This window comes from Vidua macroura, chromosome 2 (assembly GCF_024509145.1).
Source record: "Vidua macroura isolate BioBank_ID:100142 chromosome 2, ASM2450914v1, whole genome shotgun sequence".
Lineage (NCBI taxonomy): Eukaryota > Metazoa > Chordata > Aves > Passeriformes > Viduidae > Vidua > Vidua macroura.
In genome coordinates this window covers 26903101-26917198 of record NC_071572.1, presented here as the reverse complement: position 1 = coordinate 26917198, position 14098 = coordinate 26903101, and the positions used below count along the sequence as shown (strand labels likewise).

The 14098-nt window shown below is 40.7% G+C and overlaps 1 protein-coding gene across 2 annotated transcripts in view; it reads left to right on the top strand.

The window, feature by feature from the left end:
* The window catches only part of SH3RF3 (SH3 domain containing ring finger 3), a 246319-nt gene that overhangs the window by 185434 nt on the left and 46787 nt on the right, over positions 1–14098 (top strand). For both annotated transcript variants that reach the window (XM_053971184.1, XM_053971185.1), the window contains exon 5: positions 13353–13453. In XM_053971184.1, coding sequence (XP_053827159.1) covers positions 13353–13453 — 101 coding nt within the window. The remainder of the gene's footprint in view (positions 1–13352; positions 13454–14098) is intronic.

Sequence of the window (14098 nt, the reverse complement as noted above, 5' to 3'; positions counted from 1 at the left end):
TATGGCTCCCACACAAAGCAGCAGTGTGTCAAGATGTACTGGGACATCTGTGAAGCACTACAAGCACTACACATGAGGGAGGGTCTCAAAATTGTCAAGTAAATGACACCCGGATTTTTGGCACTGAGAGTGACACATTTGGACTTTACAGAGATGTGATAGCGGCTTTTCTGGTCCTGTGCTAGTCAAGAGAAACACAACACACACCCTTTTTTGTTACAGTCATGTTGAAGACTCATTCTGACCTAGGAAACCACAAAAGTTATACCACGAAATAAAAAATGCCTTGATTATTCTCCCCTGTTTTAACAGAACAACTGTTATGCGAGACCCCACTCATTTCTCAAACAATTTTGTCATTTGCACACCAGTGGTAGAGGACAATAAGGGCCTGATGTTCCTGGTGACAAGGTATGATTATCAAAATCCAGCCCACAGGAAGCTTGGTTGGGCCCTTTGCAGCAGATGGGAAGACATGTACTTGGTGCCATGGTCAAAAACTCATCCAAGGCTGGGGTGTAATGAAGCCCATGGTGGGAACAGGTTTGGGGAGTGGTTCTGCCTCAGGGTATAGAGCCAGTTTGGAGAGAAGGCAGCTGAGCACATGCCTCTATCACTGATGGTCAAAAGTGTCTTGGCCAAAATCCAGGCAGGGAAGTAGAGTCTTGGTGTCAGATCAACCTAAGTGAAAAGAGGCTTCCCTCTGTCAAAAAGTGTCATTGCACACTGTCACCCCAAATGTGGCATTTACATGTATTAATATGTATCTCTGCTTTTGGGAACCTTGCTTTCTTATTTGAGGGATTTAAACATTTTCCTTTGAAAACTTTCAGTGAATGTGGATCTATAGGGGGAAAAAACGTGGGGCTGAAATTTTCACTGCATTCTCTTGACTGTAGGAGCAACCTTCAGAAAAATGCTTGTAAGATTAGCAATGAAATCACAGGGGAAACAAACATGCATTCGCCTGTTTTTAAGCCTTCTTAGGTCTACAAAAAGTACAGAATTTGGCTCTTACCAAATGTCTATTAAAATTGCACAGCTATATAACTATTAATCCCATAATAATACAGGTTACATGTTAATTAAAAATGTCAGAAATTCAGTCTCTTCTCTGCCATCTGCTAAGACCTGACATGGCTCTGAAGCAATTAATGATGCTTCAGCCTTAGACAGAATATCAGTTCAGCACTTTTCTTTTATTCACATGGCTGAATGCCAGCCAGAGTAGCATAAACAATGGGCCCCATGAGCTCTTACATCAAGGCATTCAGGGCAGTGAGAATCTTGTCTTCAGATTTTTTTTGCTCTAAAATGCATTTGGCATTTCTAAGGTAAATGCCCTGTATGTCTTGTTCAGCATTTGACATCTTGGCAAATCTGCAAACTGATTCTACTGCTGCTTCAGAAGTGCTTAGGGGCGTTGCTGAGAGCATGGGCAGGTTGTAGGAAGGCTGTGCATGTAGCTGCTGCATGCAAAACGCCTCACCTTGTCTTTCCTCACTTGAAGAGGAACCTCTCTGTCCTGCATGTCATTGTCACAGCCCTTGAGTGGTTGTCTCTGTAACCATCTCAGACACTTACTGGTTTGCAAGAGCAAATTCAGCCAAAGCTTATTTCTTATAAGGGAAACAACAAATTTACAGTTTCAGTATCAAGCAAATTTATGCCATTTTTAAACTAGAATGTAAATTTGGTTTATTGTGTCATTATATCCTGTCCTTGAAATTTCCAGGCACTTTTTCATTGCTTATTTAATAGATCTCTTCATAAAAAGAAATAAAGTAATTTTGTTCAGTTTAGTAGGTATGAGTTTCTCTGGAACGTATCAGGATTGGTATTTAGCTTGCAGGGGGATTCTACATTTTGAAAAAGTTCAACAGAGTTTTTCTTATAACCTGTCCTTTGAACAAGCAGAATTCAATTACAGGAGTTCTTGAGTGGCATCCAGTCCCCTACCTCAAGGCAACCGGCTGGTGCCCAGTGAAACAGTCTCCTCTAAACAAGCATCAGTTTTCCCTGTAGACCTGAGGCACCTACATCTGGAGCATCTGCTTTCTCTCTGCTGACATGGGAAGAAACAGAGACATCTAGGGCTTACTGCCTAAGTTACTGCAGGAACTTAAAATTTAGGTGCAAATTTTACATGTTTCAGTAAATGTAGCATATATTCCACCCCTTAGAAGTTATTTCATGCGTAGTGCTTTATTCTTGTAGCTTTTGTCAATTCTTGTGAATTAAAACCAGACTTCCACACTCAACTGACATGTTTTTTTTTTTTTTGTTTTTATGAGTCGTTAGACTATTATAAGCCTCCAGGAGGGCACAGATTTCTACATATTGTGCACTGACATGCAGACCAGACTATGAAATCACATGTTTTGAAAGCAGCTCTGCATATCATTAATTTAATAATCAAAGACTGCTGGTCTTCCATAGTGTGTTCATTGTTCTTTAAGCAGAACCAACTCAGCTGTTTTCCAAAAGCCAAGATGTATTTTGAAATGAATGATTGTCTTAAAAAATGTCTTCACTGACTACAAACTTTGGGATGCTTGAAAGGTAAAAGAATCAACTTAAAGTCACCTCAGCTGGATAAAATATAGTGACTGGAATTCCACAACAGCCAGGATATAAAGCATTTAATTTAAAAGAGGCAATGCTGGAATCCTAGTTTTGCCTGCAACTAAACTTGCTTGTATGCTTTTTGCTGCATGCTGAGCATCACTCATTAAATGTAAGATCTCCATCTGAAAGGTAATAGTGTCTTTCCATCATGCAGAATGTCCTATCATACTGGCAAAATGGATTTTTATTGAAGATGTGAGTGGTGCTTCAGGCCTGTGATGGAGCTGAAGCTGAATTAGGTTACGGGTGCAGAGGAGTGGTTCGTAACTGACACTCCTTGGGGAATGGGGAAGGTCCCCCTGGAAAGTAATCATGCCCAGGCCTCAGATGGCTTGTCTTGCTTCCATTTTCACCCCTTATGAATTATTCGTCCCTTCTAGTTGAAAAGGTCATGGGTCAGGACTGCTCCAAATCCCCTGGTTTTTGACAGAAAAAGCATCTCATGAATAATGAAGCATGGCTTTATGCACACCAGGGTAACAGCTGAGTGAGGAAAAAAGGACCCTCCCCACAGAAGGAACTTCTGTGTGTGTTTTGAACAACTCATCACCATGCACAAGAAGTCAATTTGTATCTGCAAGTATTAGTTCAAGCTCCTAACCAGAAGACACATGTTCAGGAAAAGCTGAGAACAATGTCCTGCACGCTCCCAATCCCAAAGAGTGACAGTATTTGAAATGAAAAATGTTCCTTGAAGTGTCTTGCTATATAAATCATTTGGAAGTGTGTCCTTATCAGTTATTTAGAAGTGCTGAATTTTAGCTGGGAAAATATAATAGCAGAACCCTAGTTGAGCCTTGGCTGATAACCTAAATGTGCTGACCATGAGAGGCATACAGATTATACCTAAAATGCAGAGACTAAAAATAAATCTTGAATTTTCAAGTGCACAGCAAGCTCTGAGAAAATAAGTCAAATTCAAGTATTTTTCAGCTTTGGCTGGGAGTCCAAATTCTATCCAACCTGCTCTGTTGCTGACTGTGAATGACAACTGACTGGATATAAGCGTGAGACAGGTGAAACCAAGGGCAGCTATTTCAGGAGGTGGCACCAGTCAAAATGGCAAAAAAAGAGAAATACTCGTCCAACCTGTCTTTAGAGCAAATTTGTAATTTAGAGCAAATTATGTCACAAAAAAATGCATAAGAGCTTTTGCTAAGGTCTAAACAAATTATTTGTCTTTGTACATTTCCAGTTCTATTCATAGTTATTTATAATTTATTCCAGACATTGCCTATTCTAAATAACTTTATCTTGTTGGGGGGGGGGGGTGGTTGTAGGTGGGAAGGAGTTAACTTCTTTTAAACAGAAAGTTTTAGGCAGGAATCTAAGCAGCTTTGTTTGGGGGGGCTACCAATAGGTCTCTGAATATACTCTGTGCATATTGGGATATATTACATTATTTGTCAAAACTGTTGCAAATGAGGCTCATGAGCTGACTCAATCTATGGACTGATTACATAAGCTACCAGGAATCCAGGTCAAGGCAAAATTGCCTTCAGGGAACTACCAGATTAGAGACGGTGTCTTCTCTTTTTCCTACAATATGCCTTATCACAAATATATTTTGAAAGATTTTTCAAGAACCACATAAAACTTAATTTTTTACAGGATCTAGGAAGAGAAAGTTGTGCTTTAAAAGGGTTATTCAACTGTGCATGAAATCCCATTGCCAGTAAAAGAAAAACAATATCTTTTTTTTCCAAATGCTCCTCAGGGTAGTAACCTGAAAACATTTTGCCACTAAAAAAATTTTTGCACACAGCTAATCTTGAGGCTTTGCAGTAGCTGCCAGTCAACTACTGGTTTGGAAGTCTCAGGAGCAAGTGAGACACTGTCTTGGTATTTGCCCCATACATTTGCCCCATACTGTAAAATCCTGTTCATCCAGCACACACTATGTGTACATGCATGACATTTGAGCAGAAATTACTAAAGTGTATGGGTTTTTTTTTTTCCTTTTTTTTTCTTTTTTTTTTTTTTTTTTTTTTTTTTGCTTGGAGGGTTTGTTTATTTGTTTACCACTATTTTCTCCCTGGAGGGGAACTTCCTACAGGAGGCATTGCACAGGATCCTGATGAGTTTGTTGTATAGTTATCAAAAGGACAATTATGAGTGTGGGATTAAAATAACATCTTTTACAGGTCTTTCACTTGAAGCTTTCTTGTGTTTCTGTGTTTGATTTTTCGTGTTCTTTGATCCCAGAATTTCAAGAAACTATTTACTGCAAACCTATTTAAAACCTTGTGATGGAGAGCTATACCCTGAGTATAGTCTGAGAGAAACAAGGCTGAATAAAATATAATTCTCATGATGCTCATCCACATGATGCTTAATTAGTCGTCATTTGGGAGAGCTGAGAAGCTGTGAGCCAGAATAATCAGTGCTTTTATGGATGGTAATGTCAGATGAATCTTCAGAAGAAAATGACAAAAATATTTGTTTTTTTTTTTCTTCTACCTTTCAGGCATCATTAGATTGCAGGATAGGGGAAATAGAAGCTCAGGAAATTAATTTACTTGACTTCTCCAGCTCTCTGCATAGCTCTATCAGCTACTGAGAGAAGACATGATCTAGAGTTTTTTGTCTATTACAAACCAAAAATAATCAGGGCCAACCTGGTCCTAGAAAAAGCTGGCATAATACTCTGCCTCAGCTTCATCCACAGCCACAGATACTTCCAGGTTGTAAGAACTCCTCAGTAAATCGTATAAATTTATCTCCAGTCCTTGCAGGAAGGAACTGGATATTTATGCAGCTGCAGCTGTTATCCTGCACGTTTGTTTGTTTTTCTCACACACCATTATGGAAAAAAAATTCTTCCTTTAGAATTGATAAGTCCATTTCAGCCCCCACTTTGATAATTAGCATTTGATGTGGCTACTTGATCTTGCATGTAACACTTTTCATCAATACTTGGTGTCACTACCATGCATTAAGTGCTAATACATTATTTCTAGGAACATTAAGGTTCAGAATGATTGCCACAGTCATTGTTTTATGGAGTCAGCAAATTAGAGAAACGAGTCACAGGAATCTTAAAGACCATTAGCCTGTTTTTATGATTTTTCCAGAGGATGGTATGTCAACTTATGTGAGTTGAATGCATGTTTTTCTCTTATTTTCAAGTAATATTAAAGAGAAATTTAAAGTAAGCTGTAAATATGCATTCAAGACATTAAAAGAATTTTTTCCTGAGAATTAATGAATGTGATAAGTGCCCTGTGGTGAGAGAGGATTTTCTTTGAAGTCAAAACTGAGAATTTTGGTTGGTGATTTTCTAGATGATAAGAACATTCATCTGATAGCAACAATTATTTTTCAGTGAAGGCTACTGCAGCCTGCAATATCATTGTACTCTGTTCCTAGTTTTATCACTGTCTTCTAGACTTCTATTCTGCTCGAAGACTGAGTCCCTTGCTTTTGCAAGGCACTTCACTAATCCCTACAGGCACCATGTCTTTTCAAATTAAACCACAAATGTGGCTTTAAAGTACTGGTGAAAATCTAAAGTAAATCTGCAAGGGAAAGAAAAATGTAATTTATGCTGGAAGTCTAAACAAGTCATTCTTATGCTTCCATAAAGATGTGGATGGGAAAAGAGAAGGGGAATGAATTTAAAAAGATGTTTCAGCACAGCTGAGTAGTTGTTACCTTTAATTGCCTAATGTCTCTGGGCTTGTCAGTAATATGGGGGGGGGGGGGCAGTAGTGTTTCAGTGGTCATAAGGAAGCTGTTGTGTTTACAGGAAAAAAAAAAGCAAAAAGTCCTTTTAATATTATTCTCCAATCCATGAGTACATAATCACCTACTACACCAGAGTAGCTGGTGATAAAAACAGAGGGCACAGCATGAGCTGGGAGTGAAATACCTGTCATGCAGCACCGTTGTGCCTATGTGTATAGTCTGGGAGTTTTACTCAAGATTTAGCCTTGCACAGTACAGGTGGTGCTGCTGTGCTACCAATGGTCACAAAGAAGAAAAATTCGTGCAGAAAGATCTGGAGGTGGTTTTCAGCACGCCTTTGTGCAGCTGCTTTTCCCTGCTAGCTGGCATCTGAATCTGTAGTGTCCAGAGGAAAAGAGCTGGTGCTGTTGAGCTGAAACAGTGGTAAGTGGTGCTTGGAGGATGCCAAATTGAAGTGGGAGCATGAAGAAGTTGGATTTGGCAGTTCACGGCCCTAAGTAAATGGGATCAGAGCTGGCAGTGTCTGGTTCAGAAAACTGCATGCCACCTTTAAACAGCCTCCTCATCAAGAGGTATGCACGTGTGATCACCCAGGAGATCACGTCTGGAAATTCAATGGCCAAATGTTTAAAGGCATTAGAGGCTCATAAGGATAGAGAGAAGCACCAAATGGTATTTTCAGAAGTGACTCCTATTACTTAAATTGCAATAAAATCTGTGGGAATCAGGCAGTGAAGTACTTAATGCCACCCTGAGAAAACTCTGCAAGGTGCCTGTTTTTATCAGTAAGTGCCTATGTGCCTCTTAAAATCCTGCCTGTCAGAGACATCTCCTACCCGTAAGGCTTTAGCAATGCTGAGTAGCAGAGATTGAAGAATGATTAAGACACAAATGCTGCAGTGTTTGAGCCCTCCCTGTGTAATGTCTGTGCATGGCTCTATTTGTGTGTCTGGTGCCACACAAGGAAGATGGATCATGTAGGGACGTGCCATCAGAAAGCAAGGATGTGGCACACAGACTTCCTAAAAGGTATCAAAGCAGAGAACAAGAAAATCAGAGCATTGTCTTGGATCCCATTCCCCTGAGCAGATGAAGAGGAAAGGAGGACATGTTTAGTACCTTGTTCTTTAGATCACAGTAGCAAAAGTACAACCTGGCTCCAGGGCTAAATAAAGAAGGAAAATGTCCTAAGTCCTGCTACCAGCTGTGATGGAGAAAGGCCTGCTATGTTCTCCAGGAGGATTATTGGTATTACTGGTAACTGGAGAGATGCACATAAAATTGAGTGAAGAGTAGAAAGATAAACTTCCAACACAGGTAATCAGAAGTATAAAGAAATAGGAGATTATTCTTTTGCAAAAAACAGTCTCTTCAAAATCTTATTGCAAATACTATCTTGAAAAATAATCTTAGCAAGACTGTATTTTATAATTTGAGCTAATTAATGATACATACAGGACACAACAAGTCCTTGAAAGAGTCAACTTAGAAGAGTTCACCAACTGTGTCAGGGACTGTAGTTTAAATGCAAAACTGGTGAACATTCAGATGCATAGTAGCAATCAAGCAGCCACCACGATAATACAGCAAGGAGCACAAGAGACACATGAAGCTGAAGAGCAGAATACTTCTATGACAGTAAATGGCAAGATGTGAACAGAGGAGCTGAATTCAATGTGTGGAAGGCCAGCAGGTCCTGTGGGGTAAAACCTGATGATGAAAAGCAGGGTCATAGATAGACTGGAAAGTACACAGTCATGTCAAAGCCTGTAGAGAGATCAGCTAAAGAAAAATCAGAGCACAATCAGGAAGCAGTCACTGATTTAGAGTTTGGATGTATAGGATACTAAGCTGTACAAAGTGGCAAAAATTAATGGTTTGTAGGTGCCAGGCTGGCACCAGATGCAGTAATATTGGAGTAACCAGATACAGACAAGAAACTGCATGTCAGGTAGATAAATATATACAGAACTGTGGAGACATTTTTGGGATTATTCAAGGGAAGAAAGCAATCCAGCAATGGGGAATGGCAGTTACATGATTTCTTAATCCCTTGGACTTTATGTTAGTACAAGCCTAATAGAAAGCACTTGAGATCATGCTTTCAGTAATACAGAAGACACAGAAAGCCCCATTGTCAGTGCAAACAGGCAAATAGTTGATGCTTTGACTGCTGCTCTGCTCTCTTGGCTTGAACTCATCACTCTGCAGTCAGTCAGGCTCAGCCCAGGATGCCTGCAGTGGCCACTTCAGGCTGGGGTAGCTGCACCTCTGCAAACTGGCTTTGCTGCAGTGTGCAGAGGGAGGATCATAGGAGCTAACGAAGGCTTAGCATGTGTCTTACAAGAAAGATGAAGCATTGGTCAGCTCCCAGAGCTGGATATCACTGCTACTGGTGGAATGAGTCCTGTGATTGGAGTGCTGGCACCAAGGGCTACAGGCTTCAGGAGTAGGCTGGACAGGTGAGGGGGAGGTGTGGCACTGTAAGTAAGGGAGAAGTTTGCACAGCCCTTAGAGTTAGTGATGATGTAGTGAAAAGCCTCTGGATGAAGGCTGGGGGGAAGGAAAACAAAGCAGGTATTGTAGAGGCTGTTTATTACTGATTGCCCAGTCGGGATGTAAGCACCAATGAGTTATTCTGTAGGCAATTAGAACTCTGGATCAGTAGCCCTTGTCCTTATGGGAGATTTCAACTTCCCAGACATCAACTGGAAATATCATACTTCTGTGACAAGTCTTGGAAATTCTTGAGGCTTTTAGGAGGAAACTGCTTGTCATTCATACTTAGTGAGATAGCTAGGAAAGATGCCCTCCTGGACTTGCTATTTGTGAATAGAGAAGGACTCATGAGGGATGTGACAGTAGGTGGCTGTCTTGGATACAGTGTTCATGAAATGGCTGAGTTTAGGATTTTCACTGTAAAGACAAAAAAGGATGGCAGAGTTGCTTCCCTGGACTTCATGAGAGCAACCTTTATGCTGTTCAGGGCATTACTTAGCAGAGTGCCCTGGGAATCTGCTTTTAAGGACTTTGGAGTCCACATGTGCTTGTCAGTATTTTAGATTCACCTTTCAGAAGCACAGGAGCAGACAACTTCACTATGCTGTGAGTAAAGCAAGCAGAGCAGAAGACCAGCTTGTCTGAACAGGGAACTCCTTGTGTAGGTCAGGAGGAAAAAGAATGACCTCTGGAAGCAAGGTGAGGCTTCTCGGGAACCTGAGTACAGAGCTGTGGTTCATTTACACAGAGAGAAGACATGAAAAGCCAAAGCTCAATTAGAGTTGAAACTGACCAGTGTTGTTTCAAATAACAAGAAGGGCTCTTTTTTTCAGATGAGGTCTAAAGAAAGTATTGGGCTACTTGGGCTACTTGGTGAAGGTGGTGAATACTTGATAGTACTTGGTCAATCTGACTAACAGGAACGAAGAAAAAGCAGATGCATTCTATGCACTTTTTGTCTCAGTCTTTAGTAGATCTTCAGCTTCCCAGTCCCCTGAGTTGGAGGACCACAAATGTGGGAACAGTGATTTGTGGACACTGGAATTGTAAGGGACCAGCTGTATCAGTTAAATGTTCACAAGTCCATGGGGCCTCATGGGATTCATCCAAGTGTTCTGAAGGAGCCAATGAATGTTATGGCAGAACCCCTCTCAATCATCTGTCAAAGATCTTGCAGGTTCAGGGAGGTCCTGCTATTGGAAGCTTGACAATGTTACTCTAGTCTCCAAAAAAACCAGCATGAGGAAAGACCCACAGAATTACAGACCTGTTAGTTTAGCCTCAGTTGCTGGAAAAATTATGGAGATTATTATACTGGGTACTACTGAAAGGCATTTAAAAAATGATACAGTCATAAGGAACAGTCAATATGGGTTCATAAAAGGGAAGTCCCATTTAACTGATTTGATATCCTTCTATAATAAGGTCACCTGCTTAGTGGATGAAGGGAAAGAAGTGAATACAGTTTTTTTCAGGATTTTAGTAGGCTTTTGATACTGTACCTCAGCATCTTTCTGGACAGGTTGCTCAGCCATGGAATGAGTGGAATTGTGATGCACTGGGTGAAGAACTGGCCAAAGGCCAGATCTCAAAGGATTGCAGTGAATGGGGCTACAGCTGGCTGTTGACAGGTCAGCAGTGATGTTCTTTGGGGCTCAGTTTTAGGGCCAGTTCTGTCATATATATATGTGTGTATATATATATACACACATATGCATATATATCAATGATCAGGATGCAGGAGTTGAATGCACCACTGGCAAGTTTGCTGATGATGCCAAAGTGGGAGGTGCTTTTGACTCTCTTGAGGTGGGACAAGATGCCTTGCAGAGCATTAGATACACTGGAGCATTGGCCAATGAGTAGCAGGAAGAAATGTAAGATTCAAAATGTTGGATTCTGATCCCCCTGGGATGGGGTAATGCCAAGCATAAATATGGATTAGGAGAGGAGTGGCTGAAGAGCAGCCCTGCAGAGAGGGATCTGGGGGTGCTGGTGGACAGCAGGCTCAGTGTGGGTCGCCAGAGGGCAAACTCCATCCTGGGGTGCATCAAACAGAGCATCACCAATCACTCAAAATGATCCTGCTGTATTCAATGCTGGTGTGGCCTCTCCTGGAGCACAGTGTGCAGTTCTGGGCCCCACCATGGAAGGAGGATGTGAAAAACCTTGAATGCATCCAGAGGAGGACAACAAATCTTGTGAAAGGACTGCAAGGAATGTCCTAAGAGGAGCAGCTGAGGTCACTGTGCTTCTCTAGTTTGGAGAGAAGGAGGCTGAGGGGTGACCTCATTGCTCTCTACAGCTTCCTGAGGAGGGGAAACTGAGAGGGAGGTGCTGAGCTCTTCTCCATGGTGTCCACTGACAGGATGCATGGGAGTGGTCCTGTGGGAATGCCCCACAGGACATTCAGACCGGACATTAGGAAGCATTTTACTGAGAGGGTGGTTGAACTCTGGAACAGGCTTCATAGAAAAGTGGTTGATGCCCCAAACCTGTCAGTGTTTAAGAGGCATTTGGACAATATCCTTAATTGGTCAACCTTGAAGTGGTCAGGCAGTTGGATTAGATACTTGTTGCAGGTCACTTCCAATATAAATATTCTAGTCTACTCTACTCCATTCTGTCCTATTCTATCCTTTCCTGCTGTGATCTTCTCTGCCTTTACAGTTGCACCCTGAGGCTGTTCATTAAGGTCTGTTTATTCATGAGATAAAATCTAACTTTTTTTTTCCTAGCAAGGAAGGGTGGGGACTGATGCATTTTCTGTTTTCTTAGAGACAGTTTCTCTAGTCCAGAGCAGGCATACAGTGGTAGAACAACATGAAGAAGTTTGAACTGGTTGATTTCTCACTTACCTCTTGGAGAAGGCAGCTGCCAGGTGTCTCAGCCCATTATCTTCCACAATCCCTAGCCCCATTAACCAGCTCAACATAACAAATGAAGGATCATCCTCCAGCTATCCCTAAATTTTTTAGTGGGCTGGTGTGTTTTCCTGTTAGTTGATACTAGCTCACTGACGTGACAGGCAATATTAATAAAGTCTTAGTCACAGAGCTGAAAAGAATGCTTTTTACACATAGGACCAAGAGCTGCCTGGATCCTTCTTTGTTTGAGCAGGCAGCCAGAAAGTTTGAGGAAATAATGAGAAAAAGGAGATGTACTTGTCAATACAATTTAATGATTGAGTGTAGATGTTGGTGAGAGATGAGACATCTTGCTGCTTTTTGCCAAAAGCTATGGAATCACAGTGCAGTGTTTCCATGTTTTGCTGCATGATTTCCTAATGATAATGTGTTCATACACAACAAAGCAACATAGCCCGGCAATGCTATTCTGTCAAGACAGAACACTAATAATTATGTGGCTTCTTTGGAATGAGGTAACCTTGAAATCCAGTAATTAAGTAACAATGTGTGTCTTGGTTTAACTTTGTGTCTTAGTTTTATTCAGTGTCATTTTTAAGCGCAAAAATTGTCCCCATGTTTGTGTTCCAAAAATCAATATTTACTGTTTGTTAGATAGAATTTTGAAACAGAAAAGCTGCAGTGGATGCCTGTGAATTGCTCAGAATCTTTGCTGATTATAACACACCCTGCCTGAACCTGCAATTTGTGGGTATTGGTTCCTACTTTGTAGAGCCATTCTGCATATGCACGTGCATACAGCATATGGTTAGACTTATTAAAAAACTTTTTTTTTTGTTCAAGTAAACCACTACAAGTCCCATCAGCCCAGCTCTGCCCTGTCTGCAATAAAGATCTGTTGCTACAGGCTTTGGCATTAGTTCAGGAGACGTTTCCAGTCAGGATTCATTTTTGACATAGATGAATGAGGACTTTGGTGAGACTACTCAAAAAGAGATTGCCCTATATAATTTGGCTGAGCATTAGGCTTTGAGAAATGAATGATTACATTTAGAATTGCCTTTCACATGAATAGCTGGAGAAGATCTGTCCACCTGTCTATATGAGAGTGGAGATTTATTCTCTGAGGTAAAAGTGGAGTGAACTACTTTCTCCATTCAGAGAAAGTTTTGGGTTGGGTAGTCACCTTCTTTTGAAGGAGAAGAATATTCCTGATGATAAAAAGAGTACATAGAAATGAGACTGCATTTTGGAAATTGAATAGTATCTTCTTCTCCAGAGATCCATAACCACTACCAAAAGAGTACCAATTTAAAAACAAGTTTTTGAGGGGAAAAGGTTACTTTTATCAGAGAAGGTACTATTGCAGATGCACATGCTGAGCTGACTTTACAAAGCAGTTAAATAGTTTTACATTGTAAAACTTTTAGTTGCATACAACTAAAATTTCTCTGACAGGTACATGGAAATTCTACTAATCCTTTGTGTCAGAAATGTATTTTTGGAATGTGTAAGGTTAGAATAAGCCTTTTTTTAAGGCAATATAATGAAGTTAGAAAGTCTAAGAATTTAAAAAATATGTGGTTAATTCTTATATGCCTTCACCCTATACCAATTTAGGAAATGATGGGTTTCATCTTAAATCCTTGTATGTTCTTTGTGTATTTTCAGGATTCCTCTTTGATTGGAACAGCCACAGTGGCTGGTCCCAGGACAAGTGCAATAATTGGAGATCAGGGAACACCATCGAAGGTCCAGCTCCCCCTCAATATGTAAGCAGCTCATTTCAGTCACTGTGTATTCTTTGCTTCCAATTGTGTGTGTACGTGCATGTATATGCTTGAAACCTGAATGCCCAAATCTCAGCTCAGGTGCATTCTGAGAGATTGCAATTTCAAACATGAGGCAGCCCCTCCTAAAATTGAAAAATTAACAGAGAAGGGCAAGACTTCCCCCTTTGTGAGCCCTTTTAGACTTTGTTTATGATAGCTGTATGGATCACTGTGAAGCAAACTGAGTACTGCTGAGAAAATCTTCTTTCGTTTAAAGCTTTTAAAAGGTGTAGTCCCACGCAATCAAACACCTGATACATTCACCAGTTGCACCAAAAAATGGCCCAGTCACACTTTTTTGGTGCCATCAACAATGAATGAGCAAGGCAATGAATGAACTTCACACCTTTGGCATATGGTCTTGTTGAAGAGCGCGTAGAATAACAGAAGGTTCACAGAACAAAAAGAGTAGATTTCATTTTAGCAAGTCTCTTCTAGCCTGGTTGGTTTATCCGATACTTGTCTAATTAAGTACTGAATACTTTCCTCTTAACACATATACCTCATAAAAGCAGGACAACTACACACACACACACACACACACATGCACATCCATATTTTTGGGTTTTATGATATGGCTAAAAC